The sequence below is a fragment of the Peromyscus californicus genome, unplaced genomic scaffold (assembly GCF_007827085.1).
Source record: "Peromyscus californicus insignis strain IS unplaced genomic scaffold, ASM782708v3 Scaffold_8__1_contigs__length_139910024, whole genome shotgun sequence".
NCBI classification, from domain to species: Eukaryota; Metazoa; Chordata; class Mammalia; order Rodentia; family Cricetidae; genus Peromyscus; species Peromyscus californicus.
This window is the reverse complement of record NW_026294606.1, coordinates 93,629,542-93,648,945: the sequence shown is the minus strand read 5'-3', so window position 1 is coordinate 93,648,945 and position 19,404 is coordinate 93,629,542. Positions and strand designations below refer to the sequence as shown.

At 47.7% G+C, this 19,404-nt stretch overlaps 1 protein-coding gene across 1 annotated transcript in view; it reads left to right on the top strand.

Annotated features, from left to right (window-relative positions):
* The first annotated feature begins 1,041 nt into the window (after window positions 1-1,041).
* The window catches only part of Bco1 (beta-carotene oxygenase 1), a 36,827-nt gene continuing 18,464 nt past the window's right edge, over window positions 1,042-19,404 (top strand). Inside the window, exons 1-6 of the mRNA XM_052728979.1 lie at window positions 1,042-1,105; window positions 2,858-2,986; window positions 10,257-10,386; window positions 12,612-12,759; window positions 14,754-14,901; window positions 17,753-17,976. Of these exons, the coding sequence (XP_052584939.1) occupies window positions 1,042-1,105; window positions 2,858-2,986; window positions 10,257-10,386; window positions 12,612-12,759; window positions 14,754-14,901; window positions 17,753-17,976 (843 nt within the window). The remainder of the gene's footprint in view (window positions 1,106-2,857; window positions 2,987-10,256; window positions 10,387-12,611; window positions 12,760-14,753; window positions 14,902-17,752; window positions 17,977-19,404) is intronic.

Below are 19,404 nucleotides of genomic sequence, written 5' to 3'. Positions count from 1 at the left end.
CTGAGCAGCAGGAATCAAGACTTCAATTCCCACCCAGTGCTCTGAAAAATTCAATGTAGGTTTTAGGCAATGGCATCATATCAGGGTATGTGAACGTCAGGGACACCCTAAAGCCAAAGACAGTCATGGCTTCTGCCTCTTGACAGCCCAAGTTGAATTGAAGGGTTTCAGCTGGACTGGCTGGCCAGCAATCCCCAAAGATCCTCCTGTCTCCATTCCCCAGTGCTGGGATTTATGTGGGTGCTTCAGGGGAACTCAGGTCCTCATGCCTGCACAACAAGCCATGTCCCCAGCCCCTGAAGTTGTTCGGTGTTTTAATTATTCTTTGGTTCCTGATAAAAGCCTTTTCTTCCCTGTCTTTGTTTTTTAAATAGGTATGTGACACATTTTTTGTGCCCTTTTTCCGAAAAGAAAACCAATCATGTGTCCATTCATATGATTTTTAAGAGTGAGAAGTAACTAGGCCCTTGGTTAAACACACACACACACACACACACACACACACACACACACACACACACACACACTGCACTTCTCACTGTTTGGAGAAGGTGAAGATGTCACCAACCCACACCATGCAACAGTGTGGTCAATGCATTTGATGGTCCCCTAGTTTGAAGAGCCTTGGCTGATCCTGATTATCTCCCTGCTCTACCCATAATCACATCCAGTTCTCAGGATGGGCTAGCTCAGGCAACCTAACTCAGCAGAATGCACAGAACCCTCTCTGTCAACTTAAAGCAGAGCCTTCCTTGGTTAAGCTAAAAGTGAAAGCAGAGAGGAAGAGTTGGAAAAACACTAACAGGATTAAAGATTAGCAGTAACACATGGCTTGGGAACTGACCTTTGACCAAACGTTGTATAAATTACCCAGCAGCTTCCGGCAGCAGGCAGAAACACTGACCTGCAGAGAAGGAGGAGGCAGAGAAGAGAGGGAGTGCAGAGGGACAGATGTAAAGGAACAGAGGGCAGGAAGACAGGAGCACACGGGGCATCATGTCCACTCCAGTAACATCCTCCTCACTGCCATCCCCCAGTTCCATGGAGATGATATTTGGCAGGAATAAGAAAGAACAGCTGGAGCCAGTGTCAGCCAGAGTGACAGGTGAGACTTCTGGGTTTAGATGGGCATCTTTTTTTAGACTTCTGGGTTTAGATGGGCATCTTTTTTTTCTGTATTATAAGTTGTTTTTGGAAGCCTGGAAACCCATTTAGGGGGACAACATAAGCCAAGATCCCAAAACCATCTCTGTGGTAAACTGAGTGTGTTTGCACAGGGTAACTCAGTTTCTGGGGAGAAAGCCGTTCCTTCTCAATGTCTCCAAAAGGGTACCAGGAGTGCTCTGATAGCCACAGTGCAAGTGGGGAGACCAGAGGACAGCTTACAGGAGTGGGGGGTCTTTCCACCATGTGGGCCCCAGAAGTCAGGTGTCAGGCTTGGATGCAAGTGTCTTTACTTGCTATGACATTTTGTTGGCCCTCAGGTGGCATTTTCTAACTGAAGAATTGCCTTAGACATTGATGGAAACCTTCCCAGCTTTTTTGTGTATGTTCTGTGATTATCATGGTAATATTCAATGTATCTACATTAAATTGTATACAACATTTAGGTGAATATTTAAATACAAAAGACAAATTTAAAGTATCATTATCTGAGTGTATTTCCCTCAAGTTTTTAAGCTTTTACTATCTTAAATCATGTGTATATGTCTGTATCTGTGTTTGGGTATGTAAATATGAGTACAGGTATCTGGGAAAACCAGAGGTGTTAGATCCCCTGGAGCTGGAGTTACAGGTGGCTATGAGCTACAGTGGGTACTTGGAATCAAACTCAGGTCCTCTGGAACTGGAAGAGCAGTGTGTACTCCTAACCACTGCACCATCTTTCCAAAGATCCTCTCAAATTTTCATAAGTCAGATGTCTTAGTCGGGACTACTAATGCTGTGATGAAACACCATGACCAAACCAAGTTGGGGAGGAAAGGGTGTATTTGGCTTACACTTCCACATCACAGTTCATCATCAGAGGAAGCAGACCAGGAACTCAAACAAGGCAGGAACCTGGAGGCAGGAACTGATGCAGAGGCCATGGAGGTGGCCATGGAGAGGCCGTGTGGCATCCTGGCTTGTTCCCCATGGCTTCCTCTTCATGGACAGTGAAAGGAGAGAGATGACCCCTGAACGTTGTCCTCTGAACTCCACACACACTGAGGACAAAAGTCAGCCTTGAGTGTCATTCTCAAGATGCCATCCACTTCGTTTTTTTTGAAACAAGATCTCTCCCTGGCCTGGAGCTTGCCCGTTTGGCTAGACTGGTTGAGGAGTCTCAGGGATCTACCATCTCCACCTCCCCAGCCCTGGGGTCACAAGGACGTGCCATCATGCCTGGGTTTTTTATATGGGTTCTGGGAGCCAAGCTTAGCACCTCCCGCTTGGGTGGTGAGCACTTTTGGAGCCGTCCCCTAGCTTCTAGAGTTTCTTCCATGCCTTAGTGAGGCAAATGCTCTCCCTGAAGACTGTAGGGCATCATTGGACTCCAGCACTGCCCCTAGCGAAGTGCGTTTGGAGCATCTATTCTTTCATCTCCTTAATGGACCATGAGCAACTTCAGGCTGGGGATGGCATCTATTCTTCTTGGTCATCCTCAATGTTAGCAAACTACCAGCCCTGTTGTACCATTTCTAGAAAGGACCGTGGAGTAAATGGACAGACAGTGAGTAGTAGTAAACTCTAGGCACTCAGTTTCTTCCCAAAGGCCCCCCTCCCCCGCGCTTCCCTCCCCCCCCCTTTTTTTTTTTTTTTTAGTTTTTCAGTTTGGTCGTGAAATCTGGCAACTAAACAGTTTATTTTTTAACAGGCATGATTCCAGCATGGCTGCAGGGGACCCTGCTTCGAAATGGACCTGGGATGCACACAGTGGGGGACAGCAAATACAACCATTGGTTTGATGGCCTGGCCCTTCTCCACAGCTTCTCCATCAGAGATGGTGAGCCCCCCCCCCCCCCGCCCCCGGCATGAGTTTGCTGTTGCCGTGGTAACAAATACAAGGCAGACTCCAGGGCCTGAAACAACAGGAGTTTATTCTCTTTCCATGGGGGGGGGGGGGGTGTCAGAAGTCTGAAATTGATCACACTGGGGGTAACGTCAAAGTACTGGCAGGGTTTCTTTCCTTCTGGAAGCTCTGGGGAGAAGCAGAAGCTGCCTGTACCCTTGGCTTGTGGCCCTATCCCTGTCTCATAGCATCTCTCTGTCTCTTCTCTTTATTCTCCTCCCCCTCCCCTCTCCTTCCCACCCTCTCCTCCTCTTTTCTCCTCCACTTGTCGCTCTCTCTCACTCTCTCCACGCATCAGCACAACCTCGTTGACCATCCCCCCCCTCCCCCGTCTCCCTCTTTCAAGGACTCTATAATGCCATCATGGCCAGCCAGCTAACCCCAATGCTTTAACGGAGTAAGACCCACCAAATCCCTTTCGTCACACTGGTCCTGCAGGGGCTCGGATGCAGGCTGATCTTGGGGAGAGCATCACCCAGCCCACTGCCAACGCCTCTGGGGAGATGCCCAAGGACCTCTGTCGTTTCGTCTTACGATCGAATCTGCCACGGGATGAGCAATGACAGGGAAGGTGACAGGCTGGGAATTCAGACATGCCTCTGATCCAAACAGGAGGAGGGCAGACTGAGAAGAAGCCAGCTGAGCACAGTGCTTGCCCTAACCATCACGGCCACGTGTCCTGGGCCCCCTCCTATCAGGGCCTCCCACATCTACCACCCAACCCTCCAAGTGTCTTCAGATTGCCACCCAGGCCTCTCATCTCCTCTGAAGCCTTCAGTCACCACCCAGCCCCGCCATTGTGGAACAGTGGAGGTAGAAACACAGGATGTCAGGGTCCCCCCCCTCGCCGCCCCAGTTCAGAAGAGGGCATGTGTGGAGAAATTGGGGTCAGGGGGTAAAAAAGGAAATGCAGGTTGTTGTCCATTTTGTTTTGTGCATTTTATGGCGGGACTTTCATTCTTTAGATTTTTGTTCCTTTTATTTTAGTTCTCAGGTAGGCATGTATCAGATGTTGAACCTATCCCCATATCCCTCTATACGCTCTTTTTCTCCCCCTCTCTCTTATCCTGTTTGTTCCCCTAGACAGTTTCACTTCTACATCCTCTCTCTCTCTCTCTCTCTCTCTCTCTCTATATATATATATATATATATATATATATATATATATATATATATATATATATATACACACACACACACACACACACACACACACACACACATGTAATTTTATGTGACTATATCTAGGAGCCACAAACAAGAGAAAACATACAATATTTACCTTCCTGAGACTGACTCAATCCTCTTAATACAATAATCCCACCTCCATCCGTCTTCCTGAAAATGACCCAACTTCATTCTCTACAGTTGAAAGAAAATTGAATTGTGTACACATACCGTATTTTCTTTGCCCATTCTTCTGTTGTCGGACACCTAGGCAGGCTCCATAATAGCTATTGTGAATGGAGGTGCAGTAAACATGGGTGTGCAGGTGTCCCCTGGATGTGTTGCCTTAGAGTCCTTTGGGTAAATACCAGGAGTTGTATAACTTCATGTGGTAGATCTAGTTTTAGCTTACTTTTGTGGGTTTTTTTTTTTAAGATTTATCTTTAATTATGTGTATGCTACTGCATCTGTGTGTGGGTATGTGCATGTGCATGCAGTACCCTAGGAGTCCAGGAGAGGGCGATGGATCACCTCCAGCTGGAGTTAGAGGTGGTTGGGAGCCACCCAACTTGGGTGCAGGGAAGTGAATTCAGGTCGTCTGTAACAACAGAAAGCACTCTTAACTATGGATCCATCTCTCCAGCCCTTATTTTTAGTTTTTGAGAAACCACCAACCAACTTCTAAAGTGGTTGGACTAGTTTTCATTCCCACAGGAGTGGATCCTGGCCGGGACTTGATTCCACGACTGCCATGCTCACTGGGGTGAGATGCAGTCTCAGTGTAGCTTTGAATTTTATTCCTCTGATGGTTAGTGAAGTTGGACATCTTTTCATATGATTACTGGCATTTCATGTTGGTATTTCATGCTTTGCAAACCGTCTGATCATTTTATTAGCCCACTTATTTCTCTAAGGAAGTGTGGGGCATAATGGGCATGGCAGTGCACACCTTTAATTTCAGCACTTGGGAGACAGAAGCAGGAGAATCTCTGTGAGTTCGAGGCCGGCCTGGTCTTATGGAGCAAGTTCCAGGACAGCCAGGGCTACATAGTGACACCTTGTCTCAAACAAAAAAACAAAAAGAAAGAGAGAGAGAGAGAGAGAGAGAGAGAGAGAGAGAGGAGAGAGAGAGAGAGAGAGAGAGAGAGAGAGAGAGAGAGAGAGAAAGAAAGAAAGAAAGAAAGAAAAGAAAGAAAGAAAGAAAGAAAGAAAGAAAGAAAGAAAGAAAGAAAGAAAGAGGAGCTGGAGAGATGGCTCAGTAGTTAAGAGCACTTGTTACTCTGCCTACAGACTGAGTTCAGTTCCCAGCACCCATGTGATGGTTCCAGCCATCCATAATGCCTGTTCCAAAGGACCTGATGCCCTCTCATCATGGAAGCTGCATGAGTGTGTGTCACATACATACATGCCTGCAAACACTCCCACACATATATAAACATTTTAAAAAGTGAACAGGCAAACAAAAGGTCTGTGGTCTTCACCAGAGACCAACAGAAGTTAATGCTTTAAAAAACAACAAAGGCCAAGCATGATGGTGCACACCATTAACCCCAATGCTTGGAGAGGCAGGGCCAGGCAGATCACTTTAAGTTCGAGGCCAGCCTGGTCTACAGAGTGAGACCCTGTCTCAAAAAAAATTAATTAAATTAAAAATAAAAATAAGCCGGGCGGTGGTGGCGCACGCCTTTAATCCCAGCACTCAGGAGGCAGAGCCAGGCGGATCTCTGTGAGTTCGAGGCCAGCCTGGGCTACCAAGTGAGTCCCAGGAAAGGCGCAAAGCTACACAGAGAAACCCTGTCTCGAAAAAAAAAAAAAACAAAAAACAAAAACAAAAAAAAAATAAAATCCATCAAAGACTGGGTAAAAGAGAAGGAGCAGAGAAGAGGAAAGTTGGAGAAGGGTAGAGAATAGGTTCCTTTGTCGAAATCTAATAGGACTTCAAAAAAGAAAGTTTTGTTTAAAGCAGTGACGGTGAGTGATGTCAGGGCTCTGTCAGCAGAGAGACTGTTTCTGGGAGATAAAGCCCATCCCACTAGGATTTGAGTAATCGGATGTGTGAGAGTGTGCGTGGTAGGTGCACGGGGCTTTGTTTGTGTGCATGGGTGTGTGGTGGGTGTCAGGGTGTATGGGTACACACAAGTGTGTATAGTGTGTGTGTGCATCCGTGTATGTGGGGTGCATGTTGGGGGGTGTGGGAGTACGCATGTATGTGTGATGTGTGTTGGGGTGTATGTAGACACACAGTATTGTGGTTTGTGTCAGGATATGTGGTGTACCCAGTATGTGTGGTGTATATTGGAGTGTGTGAGTGCACACAAGTGTGTATGATGTGTGTGTCAAAGTATGTGGGTGTGTACACATGTGTGTGAGCACATGTTGCAGAATGTGTGTGTGTGTGTGTGTGTGATTGTGTGTTGAAGTAGGTGGGTGTACACAAGTGTGTGTGGTGTGTGTCAGAGTGTGTGGGTGCACATGTGTGTTTGGCTTATGATGTATATGTGGATACACACCCTCATGCCTACCTTAATCACAAAACTATCAGACTTGACCCAGTTCTTAAAGACACTAGGCAGAAGATTGATGTTTACTGTGTCCCTTCAGACGAGGTGCCACTGACTGGGGGCTCGGGAGAGCAGGGTAGGCAGTGGCTGATGACTTTAATCTCACACTCCAGTCCAGCGTTAGCCTTGAACATTTCCAGAGCTACTTTTTCCCTGGGCCTCCAGTACTCTGGGATCCCACAGCTCCCTGTTTATAGGAAATGGGTGGCCTGACCTGAGAGTTTACATTTCAAGTGAAAAGAATTCACCTTTCAAGCCAAGCACTGGGGCCCAAAGGCCCTTAGCCAGGGCGTGTGGAGGGTGGCATCCAGAAAGAATGACCAAAGAAGGACAGGCTGGCTCTAAAGTGGGTCTGTGTGCCGTGCGGCGCTCGGCTGAAGACCAACACCAGGCTCACCCACCAGGCGAGCTTCCAGCTTTAAATATCAAGGGTTTTCCTTGACCATCCGGAATTTCAGCAGCCAACACACATGTGTAAGTCACTTTTATCATTTCGATGAATACCTGACGGAAGAACTTACAGCGGAAGGAAGGATTCCTGTTGGACTCACAGTTCATTGAGGAAAGACTTGATGGCAGGAGAGAGAGACACACCGCCATGCTGCTTCCACGGGCTCAAGACCCCACCCAGCCCACAGGGTGGTCTTACCTACATTCAGAATGGCTCTCTCTCCTCCATCAAGCCTCTCCAGAGACAGCCTCTAAGATCTGTCCAGAGGCGTGTCTCTGAAGTGATTCTGAAGTTGATGGTGAAGGTGAACCATCGGCACATGTATGCTGTGTTCCCTGCAGCCAGATGCCTCACAGCATCTCATGGAAAGCTGACTCTAGGAGCTGGGAGAGCGCTACCTGAAGTCGGCCACAATCTCAGGATGGCTAGTGTTGTTAACATGGTCATCGTTTCCCCTTAGGTGGAGAATGGACGTGGTTTTCATTGAAATGTATACACAGTCCTTTGGAGAAAGATAAAAATACACCCCAGAAGGAAAAGCCATTGGTGCTGTTAGAAGTCATCAGAGGGATTATCAGAGAGAGGGTTTGTCGGTGTGTGGGTGTTAGTCCTCGTATCCCCTTTCTTAACTGAGATGTCACCTGTATGAGATGGTCCGTTCATGAAATGTCACCCAGCTGCGCATTTTGAGTGTATTTTTAGTAGAGTCAAACTGGCTGTATGGCTGTGTTAAGACCCTGCCTAAGAGGGGCCGTTTCTATGTGCATTACCAGCCTAGGAATCCACTGACTACTCACTAGTTGTATAGCTTAAGACATTGAACCTCTCGACACGTCAGTTTTATTAGGTGAGAATGGACCTGTGGTCACATTTGCACTTCATGTGCTAAGAAATTTTGCATTCAAAGTGTTATAGCTTCTCTGATGTTGCTGTTGCTTGGCAACTAACAGAAATGCTAGTTTCTGTTTATTCAGGACATTTCTTTTTATATTGATTTATTTGTGTGTATGTGTGTGTCCACACAAGTGCGTGCACGCGCCAAGGACACGGGGGTGGGGGGCGGTCGGTTCTCTCCTCCCCCCATGTGGGTTCTGGGGATCAAACTTGGGTCATCACATTTGCCAGCGGGTACTTTATGCACTGAGCCATTTCCCCCATCACCCCCTCCCCATCCTTTATTTTATTTTTATAACCCAGTGAGTCCAATTCATGCGGCCCATATGTGCATAGGGGTGGGGCCGTCCACTGGAGCCTGGGACACCTACAGGGATCACACCTCTACAGAAAACTGACTCTGCTTGCAGCCAACAGCTGCCAGTAGCTCTTCAGCTGGGAGTGGGGGCGGGGGGTTGTGAGGTCATCTCTGCGCATGTTGACTGGCTTGACGCCATGCAGGCTAGCATAACTGTGGAGTCTGTGAGTGCCCAGTTCTACTGAGTCCAGAAGTCCCTGTTTCAGCTCTGTCCTCCCCAGCCTCTGGCTCCTAAACTCTTTCTGCTGACTCTTCCTCAAAGTTCCCCAAGTCTTGAGGGTGCTGACTCATCCTCAATAAGGGTGTAATATAGCTTCCCACTTACAGCTGAACAAGGAGACACTGCTTCTAGGCAGGGAGCTAGTGGTTCTGGGTCCTGATGATAGGCCTGGGGAAGTTCCGACCCTCTGTGGATACCAGAATTGGGTGTTATGTCACTCCCCGACACCCGGATGCAACAGATACGAAGTATTTCTCCGGGAGGCTGAGCTTGCTGACACTGGCTTCTGAAGGTAGGTCCCCCAGCCGTGAATGAAGCCTCAGGGGTCAGCACAGCCTTCCCAACCAGTGCTCCAAATCCGTGTCTTCCCCAGACAAACACCAGCGTGGTGGAAGGCATTGCCAATGGCTAGGCCGGACTGGGCAAGGTGCCTGGGTGTTCCTGAGCCTCACTCAGCTCCCTCGTGTGGAAATGAGGTGTAGACAGGCACACTTACCATCTTCTTATGAGTCTCCAGTGAGGCTCTACGTGGTGTGAGCTGGAGATACAGCTGTTGGTAGAGTGCTCCCCTAGCATACACAGAGTCCTGGGTTTGAATCCTGGCACCACATAAACCTGGCGTGGCAGCATATGCTTGTCATCCTAGCACTTGAGAGAGAGAGGCAGGAGGATCAGGAGTTCAAGGTCATCCTTGACAATAGTAAGCTCAAGGTCTGCCTGGGCTACATAAGACATCCCCACACCACACACACACACACACACACACACACACACACACACACACACTACAACACCTCCACATTTTTTTTTACAATATAAGTTCATTTGTATTTGACAAATTCAGAGAAAATAATTCCATTATCTATTTTATTGTATCTAATTCACTTTCTATCCTAATTAATCTTCAACTATAACTTACTAATCTTCAACTCCCTCAGAGACCCAAGAAGGAAATAATATTAGCTAACAAAAAATAAAAACGGGAAGTATATGCAAGCAACTTCCAAAAAATTGTGAGTTGAAAGAAACAGACAGCTGTCTGGACAGTCACCTGAGGTTTCTCCGCAGTGTTGGGGCATCATCTTCAGCCTATAGACTTAGCGTATCTGACAGACTCATTTGTGAAGTAGGATGTACACAAGGTCAACAGTTCAACCTCACATTGGGTGAGAGCAGTCCATGTACCAGAAACACCTGAATTCCACTAGTGTCATGTCATGATTCAGGATTTTAAATTCTGGAAATTATTGATGGTTTTTTAATTCAGCTGTCCATTCTTCTTGGCTGTGTATATATGGCTTCATCTCAGCATCCCGTTCTTCTCCACATCCCTCTATCAAATGCCAGTCTACTATCACCTCCACATTTTTTAATGCATGTAAATGAACTTACGCTCCAAATTCTCTCTTTACTGTAGTACGCACTTGCATGGAAGGGGCCGTCTGGGTGACAAACCTCCCTCCAGCCCCCAGGAAAGCTCTTAGAATGGCTGACACCAATTTCAAAGCCCCAGAAGGTGCCAGGTTGACCAGCGTCTGCTTCTTCCGTTTCAGGGGAGGTCTTCTACAGGAGCAAATACTTGCAGAGTGACACCTACTGCGCCAACATCGAGGCCAACAGAATCGTGGTGTCCGAGTTCGGAACGATGGCCTACCCAGACCCCTGCAAAAACATCTTCTCCAAGTAACGTCCCCTTCCGAGTCTCAGCAAATGTCATGCTTTGTTGATGTCTTTGGTGGTCAAAACAGCCCATATTTTCTCCTCTGGTAGTTTTCTTTGGGGTAGATGAACTCCGTGTGGCTGGCCTGTGACTGTGGACGCTGTGTGATTCGTGATCACTGGAGGCCAAGGGCAGCTGATAAATTGTCAGATGTCCTCCTGCCCGGCTGGTGGGAGAGTGCTGGGACCTTATCAATCAAAATTACAAATGTGTGTTCCCTTTGGTCTAGAGATACACTTGCTCGTGTCTGCAATGACAAACGGGCAAAGTTATTCCTGGCTGCGTCATTTGTTATGATACAAGCTGCAAACAACCCAAATGTCATTGCCAGAAGTTTAGTTGATCACATGACAGTAAAAAGGCATACGAAAATGCCCCAGTGAAGTGAGGCTGCTGGCTATGTTGTACAAAAACATTCTAAGAGGCATTAAGTTAAAAGGTTGTTTGTTTGTTTGTTTGTTTGTTTGTTTGTTTGTTTGTTTAGGGCAGGGCTGAGGAGATGGCTAGTGGATGAGAGCACTTGTTGAGAAAAAGCATGAAGTCTTGACTTCAAATCCCCAGAACTGCTAAGTACAGTCACAAGCATGCCTGTAACCCTAGCACAGTGTGAGAAGGAGACAGATAGATTGCAGGGGTTTGCAGAGTGCCAGCCGAACTCCAGCTCTAAAGGGGGACCTTGCCTCAAGAGAGTATGGTAGAAAGTGAGACTCAGGACACCTGATGTCTCCCTCTGGCCCACTGTGCACACATGTGGGTGCATGTACCTGCACACACAAATGTCCGTGAACTGCACACATACCGCAAACACATTTTTTTTTTTTTTAAGCAAGGTTCATCAGTGTGTTCTCTGTTCAGGGAGAAAAAAGAAAGACGTCTAGGTGTATTTTTGCTTCCACAGGGCATAAAGCGATCAGCTGTGGGAAGCTGATGAATGAGGGGGTGGGGAGATTTTTCTGGAACACACCTGAAGCCATTTGGGTTATGAAGCAGTGAAGCAGATGCGTGTGTTACACACTCAAAGATTAAATCCTTGGCTAGAGTCAGACACACTTCAGACAGAGATCTGTGGAAAGATTCGGGGTGGATTGGCCAAAGATAGGAAGGCTGCTTCTGCTTTTCCAGGGCTGACATCATCTGTCCCTAGAAGAGGGTGAGTCGCCCTTGCAGATGGGCTGAGCTGGGAAGGTGTCAACAGAGAAAAGGGAGTGTGGGCTGGAAGGACTTCAAATCCACACCTGGAGCGGGATCCCTGCAGTTACCTCCTCGGTCGGTAGACGGAGCACCACTTGCGTCCAATGTTGCCAGTTGTACCGATAAACCACCTTGGATTCTCTTTCCTCCTGTTTGCAGTTTGGCAAAATGAACCATGAGTCTTAACTAACATGAGTTTGTTTTCTTTTTTGCCAAAACTAATTCCAGGGCTGAGGATGTAGCTCAGTTAGTAGAGTGTTTACACAAAGCCCTGGGTTTGATCCCAGCACAAGCTTAAACCAGATGTGATGGGCCAATGCTCCATGTCTGGACAGAGTCTCTCACTGAAGACAGAGCTAGCTAAGCAGGCGAGTCCCTGGGAATCCTCGTCTCCACTTCACACAGCTCTTGGGTTACAGGCATGTGTGTGTGACCACGCCTAGCCAAGCGGTGGCAGCAGGATGGTCAGAGAAGTTCAAGGACATCCTTGGGCACATAGCGAGTTTGAGGCTAGCCTGGGACAAATGAACCCTTGTTTCAAAAGAAAAACAATCAAAAACAAAAAACCACAAGTAACTTCTTGACAAATTTGAGATACTCAGTGAGGACTTGGGTTCTGTCAAAGCAGAGATTCACTGTTTTGCTAGGTCTGGGGTGGGTATTATGGGTACCTGTCTGATATCTGTATGGCTGCTTAAGATAGTTGGGAGCCTATCAGCTCCTGCTGGCTCTAGGTGAAGAGCACCCTGCACTTTTGACACTCAGGAGGAGTGTCACGTGGCCACATTGCCCCAGCACCTCACTTGCTGGCTGAGTCCAGGTTGTGGAATGTGTGGGGAACCTGATACCTGAGTCCTCCAGATTCCTCGGGTGACCCCTTGAGACCCACAGTCCTTTCTCCATCGCTGAAGCAGAACGTGTTAAACGGTGAGAAGGCGAGTCGCAGAGAGCAGGACTCCCCAGGCACAGCCACTAACACAACCCCCTTTCTTCACAGAGCTTTCTCCTACTTGTCCCACACCATCCCCGATTTCACGGACAACTGCCTGATCAATATCATGAAGTGCGGAGATGACTTCTATGCCACCACAGAGACTAACTACATCAGGAAAATCAACCCCCAGACTCTTGAGACCCTGGAGAAGGTATCACAGGCTTACAGTCAGCATCCATTTCTGACCCAGGAAAGGAAGCCCACTCCTCACTCCCAGGGGGAACATGCATGATGGGGGTCCCAAAGATGATTCCACCTACTGACACTCTAGCCATCTTATTGAATAAACTCTATGATGTCCACGCAGTGAAATCTCCTCAGGATGCCTTTCTCATGTGTCCCCATGGGGCTGGAGAGATGGCTCAGTGGTTAAAAGCATGTACTGCTCTTATAGATAATCTGAGTTCAGTTCTCAGCACCCAGGTTGGGTGGATCACAACCATTTGTAGCTCCAACTTGAGGGGAATTGGATGCCCCCTTCTGGCCTGCATGGGCACTGCACTCATATGTATGCATATACACACGTGCACACACACAATTTTAAAAATAAATCTTTAGAACATATCCCCATCCCTAAAAGTGGTGCAGACAAACTAGCTTAAAATAACAGAGACTTGCTGTCTTGCATTTATGGAGGCCACAATTCTAAATTCAAGGTGTCAGTGGGGCCAGGCTCTGACAGTTTGTAGAGGAGTATCCTTCCTGTGTTTCCCAGCTCGACTTATCACCAATCCTCAATGTTCCTCAGCTCATAGACTCATCACTTTAGTCTCCATCTCCTGGGTCCTGTGGTATTATTCTCTTTGTGTCTGTGTGCTCCAATTTCCCATGTTCTATGAGCACACAAGTCATGAGGTCACAGCCTGCTCTCTTATGGTATGACATCATCTTGTGATTACACATTCAAACATGCTACTGCCAAGTGAGGTCCCATTCACAGCACTGGGGTTAGGACTTCCTCCTATATGTTTGGAAGGCACTCAGAACCATAGTTCTTAGGACCCAGAGGTTCTACCCACAGTGACCTGCAGAGGGAGGTATTACTCAGAGAGCAAGGGCACCGGAGACAGAACCGCTTCCTGGGAAGTACTGGGCAAATGTTCTCGTGAAAATCAATAGACCCTGTTTCAGTTTGCTCCAGTTGGTTCTTCAAAGCCACAATGTTGTCATAAGGCATTTGAACGATCTGCTAAATTGAACACTTTTCTTAGCTGGGAAATTACGTCCAGTTCCGTGTAAACTAGGTGGCAAGGGCCCAACTGAGGCATGCTGGGAAATACCCAAAGGGCCAGAGTCCTGCCTAACACTTGGCTGGCTGTGTTATCGTGGAGAAGAAGGGCAAACAGCTAGTCCCTGGCCATCCTGTTGTTCTTCGTCTGTGGTCTGTTCTGAGCAGGGTTCATAGTTCAACTTGTTAGTAGAATTCGTGATTTTTAGTAAATGGTTTTATAGCCTCTATTTCCAGAGTAGCACCATGAGAGGCCTGGAGAGCTAGCTGCCTCTCTGCCTCTGTGGGCTCGAACAGGGGTGAATTTAAATGACTTAATGGGATCAGCACAAAGCAGTGGTTGAAATGGGAAGATAAAAATCTACCTGCCCTGGTCATTGTTTGGAGCCTTCTGTCATGAGGATTATGACACTGTCACTGTGCTGAGGATCCTGACAAGACCAGAATATGGGATGGGAACCACAGGCACTCACAGACACAGACAGACACAGACACACACACACACACACACACACACACACACACACACACGCAAGCCTGCTCACTAGCTTCTCTCAACTGATTAGTTGCAGAAGCACCTCCTAATGCAAGGTCACATCAGGTCATGAGAGTAGACATCTCTTTTTTTGTTGTTTTGTTTTGTTTTATTTTTTCCAGACAGGGTTTCATCATGTAGCCTTGGCCATCCTAGAACTATCTCTGCAGACCAGACTGATCTAGAACTCACAGAGGTCTGCCTGCCTTGTGTGCTGGAATTAAAGGTGTGTGCCATCACCACCACCACCTCCTGGCTAATTATTTCCAATCAGGAGATATGCAGGAGATCCACCTTTCTAGACCTAGGCTTAGTCGGGTGCTCATGGTATTCCATCTTCTCTTCTTCTGAAAATGGAGTAAGTGGCTATTGTATTTTACAGGTCGATTACCGGAAGTATGTGGCTGTAAACCTGGCAACCTCACACCCTCATTATGATGCAGCTGGAAATGTCCTTAACATGGGCACTTCCATTGTGGACAAAGGACAGACAAAATATGTAATATTCAAGATCCCTGCCGCAGCACCAAGTAGGTGGCCCTGGGAGTCTAACAAATCAAAGACAGTTGAGTGACCCTTGCTGATGAGCTCCGATTTGTGTCTGTGACACACTGCTCAGTGCAGAATTTTCCTTCACAGATTATTCAGATGACCTTAAATTCAGTTTTGTCATTCAGGCAAATTCAAAAATTCTTTTGGGAAGAGCTCAGTTTCCTTCTTTAACATGAAAGAGACATTTCTGAGGTTATTTCGGATAAAGGAAATCCTGTCACTATTTTTAACCTCTTGGTTTTTAGGCTCCAATTCATGAGTTCACTATTTAATTTTCCACCTACCCATCCATTCACCTATTTATCCATCCATCTACCCATTTATCTACTCACCTACCCACTCAATCACCCATCTATCCACCCATCTATCCAACTATTCATTTATCCATCCATCTATTTATTCATCCACCCACTCATCTATCCATTCATCTACTCACCTGTCACTCAACCATCCATTTACCCATCTATGCACCTACCAACTAAACCATCCATCCATCTTTCCATTTATCCACTTCTGTGTACTCAATCATCTACCTATCCATCCATCAATTTAGCATATTCTAACTTTTTCTCTAGGTACGAACTAGTCATTTTTCAAAGTCTCCTGACAAACTTTTATATGCCAAGATCATGCTACCCTCTCCAACCTGCAGCCAGGCTCCCAGGGCTGTTGGAGTGCTTAGCCCTGCTGGGATCCACTCCAGATCCACACCCTGTTCCTGGGGCCTTCTGGACCTCCTCCTCCTCCTCTTAGGGCCGGGTCCTGGAGCAAAGCCCAAGCCAGTGATTGCATGTTCCTGAGGGGGAGGAGGGAGAGGCTCCAAACCTCTGTTTGCCTAGGACCCTCCTGGTTGCTGCACCCAGCCGATGAGGCCTTAAAGGGTGTTTGACCTGACCTTCTGGCCTAGGCAAGGAGTTTCTGTCGGTGACCCTGAAAGTCACTGCCTGCTCCCTACCCCTGCAGTTTGTAGAAAACTATCAGGCTGTGCCAGAAGCTGGAAACACAGCACCCACCCCTCCCCCAAGGTCAAAGGGTGGCATGAATATTATTAAGTGAAACTGAAGTTACTTGGGCTGGTGAAGGATGTGTGATCCAGTCCAGCATTCTAGAGTGTCAGCTGGGGTCTTCTGGGTATTTTTTATTTGCTACCTCGTATGACAGGGGACCGTGAGGCTCAGCAGATTAGGTGACAGTGACATGGTGTTGGTCACATAGCTTCCAGGAGCCCAGCCATCATGCAAGAGGCAGTCTCGACTTCCTGCTGGTGCAGGGGCATTCCTGCTCTCCATCCCAGAGCAGGGCCTTTCGTCTGTGTTCTTCCTTGTGGGAGAAAACTAGCCCACAGCCTCGCAGCATCACCTCCCACCGGCCAGCTGTTTACAGTGTGCACAGGTGGCCGCAGAGAGGTGGGGACATTGACAGGGATCTCTTTAGAAATCAGCCCCAGGACTGGGTGGGGAAGCCTTGTGCCCAAGGCTGATTCATGCTCACAAAGGACTCAAAACACAGAACACACACACGGCAATGGCCTTCAGTGCCATGAGAACTGACGTTGTTAACTGTGAACTTGTGAACTGCAGTTAGAACTGGGAGTGGGCATGGACCTTCCCGCCCCTGCTCCATGCCTCGTTTTTTTTTGTTGTTGTTGTTTTTTGTTTTTTTTTGGGTTTTTTTTTTGTTTTGTTTTTTTGGTTTTTTTGCTTTTCTGGGTGTATTTCTCCCTAGTAACATAGAAAGTCAAGGCTATGACTTGGATCATAGACCATTCACCTCATTTGCCCATGTGTGAAATGGGCATGGTACAGTTTTGCTTAATTGGCATAGTACATGTAAAAGTCCCTCATCGTTGGATGGAGGTATGGCCCTGTCAGTAGAACGCTAGCCTTGCAAGTGTGAGGATTTGAGTTTGGTCCCCAGAGCCTGGGTAGAAAGCCAGATGTAGTGACACACACCTGTCATCTTAGCACTGGAGAGGCAGAGATGGGTGAATTCCTAGGGCTCCCTGGTCTAATGTGTGGGCTCCAGGTCCTAGTGAGAATCCCTGTCGGAAAAAGCAAGGAGGACATGCCTCAGAAGGAAAGACAGCTCAGGTCGTCCTCTGGACCTGTGCATGCGCACATACCTGCCTCACCTCTAATGGGTAGTTAGTTAGTCCTCTGCTGTGTGTTTTGTTATGGGTAGTGTTAGAACAATGGATAGAAATCCCGTGGAACACATTGTGTGTGCTGGCTCCCCACAAAACACAAGGGCTTAAGCCTGGGAAGTTCACGTGCCCCTGGGAGACTTGGTAGACATGCAGCCTGGGGCCTTGCCCCAGGAACACATTAAACTCTGCATTTACTCACCATCCCAAGATTCACAGGTACGTTCAAACATGAGAAACAAGGCTCCGCAGCAGGGCTCAGCAGCTTCTATTTCTGCCAAATGACCATAAGGAACTATTTAAGGTCCTGAGAACCACCTCCCTGGTGTCAGTCACAGAAGCTCAGCTGGGCTACTGTCCCTGGAAGCAGAAACAGTCAGCTGTCACAGAAGGCAGTGGGTGTGCCTGTGTTCCCCGTAAGACTGTATTTGTAAAAGCTGCGGGAGGCTTAGTTTAGTTCCCCAGGCTGGAGCAAGGACCATTGGCTCCCCAAGGTCTCCCTGGGTGAGGTAGTGGTTTTTCAGGCTGGAGACCCAGAGTTTGCTCTGGAAGTGGGCTCTAGGGTGAGTCTCTCCAGTCCTGGTACCTGGTCTTGTGGGCTCTTCATCAAAGGTTCTCCTGAGGACACGGTTGGAGGGTAGGTGATTGTGCTGTCCTGCTACGTTCTCAGGTTTGCTCTTCTCCAGGCACCAAGAAGAAAGGGAAGAGCCCCTTGAAGCACATGGAAGTATTCTGCTCCATCCCCGCTCGCTCGCTCCTCTCCCCCAGCTACTACCACAGCTTTGGCGTCACAGAGAACTATGTGGTATTTCTGGAGCAGCCTTTTAAGTTGGATATCCTCAAGATGGCCACCGCGTACGTGAGGGGGGTGAGCTGGGCTTCCTGCATGTCATTCTACGGGGAGGACAAGGTGAGACCTTCCTGTCTATCTACCCCATGCCAGGATCACTGAGGAGGCCACCCTGAGGGATGCTTGCAGAACATGAGCTGCCATTTAGGGTCTCCGCGGGCAGCTGCCACCGTCTGGAGTGTTCTGGAGCTGGGATGGGCTCATTAAGGTGGTCCTGAGTTAGAACATGCCTACTTCTAAATGCAGACTGTCCTGGGAACAGGATTTGATCTTGGGCAAACAAACTTCCCCCCCACCCCAAACCATCTCCACGTGCACAGCCGTTATAGGACCAAGTCCTCATCCATAGCTAGGGCCTACACAGCCTCTGTCATCCATTCAGCACCTCACCTCTGCTCTCCTCATACAATGTTGGTATAGTGAGTCGGGGTATCAGTGAGCTTAATATCAGGATAACCCTGGGTTCCACAGATGTTGATTGAAAACATCTCCTTCAGTGAGAGACACATGAGTGTTCCATGCATGTGTACATACATGAGTGTGTGCATGTGTGTGCATGCATGAATGGATAAGTATATATATATATATGTATATGTACTTATGTATGTATTTATTTGCTGTTGCTACTCTTGACAAATGTCCAGTAATTCTCAGTGTTATCTGTTCAAATAACACACTAGTATAGAAAGCCGAATATAAAATCCCTTTCCTGGGCTAGAAATGTAGTTCAGCTGGTAGAATGCTTGCCTAGCATACATGAAGCCTTGGGTTCAATTCCCAGTACTGTATGAACTGGGCATGGTGGTGCATGCCTGTAATCCCAGCGCTCAGAGGAGGTGGAGACAAGAGGACTGGGAATTTAGGGTCATCCTCAGCTACACAGCATGTTCAAGGCTAACTTGGGCTACATGAGAACTTGTTTCAAAATTATATATTTTTTAAAATCTCCTTGCACCAAACCCCACCACCACCGTCCCTCCTCTTCCTTTCCCTTCCTGCTCCCCATCTGGAGAAAGTCGCCCTTCTCCGTTGACTGTCCACACTGGAGCTTTCCGGACACTCACACCCATATTTACAGGCGCAAACATGGCGGCTAGCCACCCCCTCTAAAGCCCATCCTCTGCCTCCTCAAGAGGAGAATGAGGTAGATGAGGTCCACCGCTGCTTAAACCGTCTAGCAGTTTCTCATATTTCTCAGAATAACACTCAAGGGCTCCATTCACCAGACCTCAGTCCCCTTCTACACCCTGCTAGGGGCCTCTGCGTCTTCTGTTTCTCCTGGAATAAGATGGCTTCCTCCCTCACTGGTCTAGCTCCCGAAGCCTTCTTTCCTGAGCCTACGGGCAGGAAATCCCACACTGGCTTCCCCTACTTCCCACCACAACTGCATTCTTCTTGAGAATGCCCTTCATGTGTTACAGATGTTATGTTTCTTGTGGGTTCCACCTCACTCATCTATACAGTTCTTAAGAGGACTGGTTTTTTGTC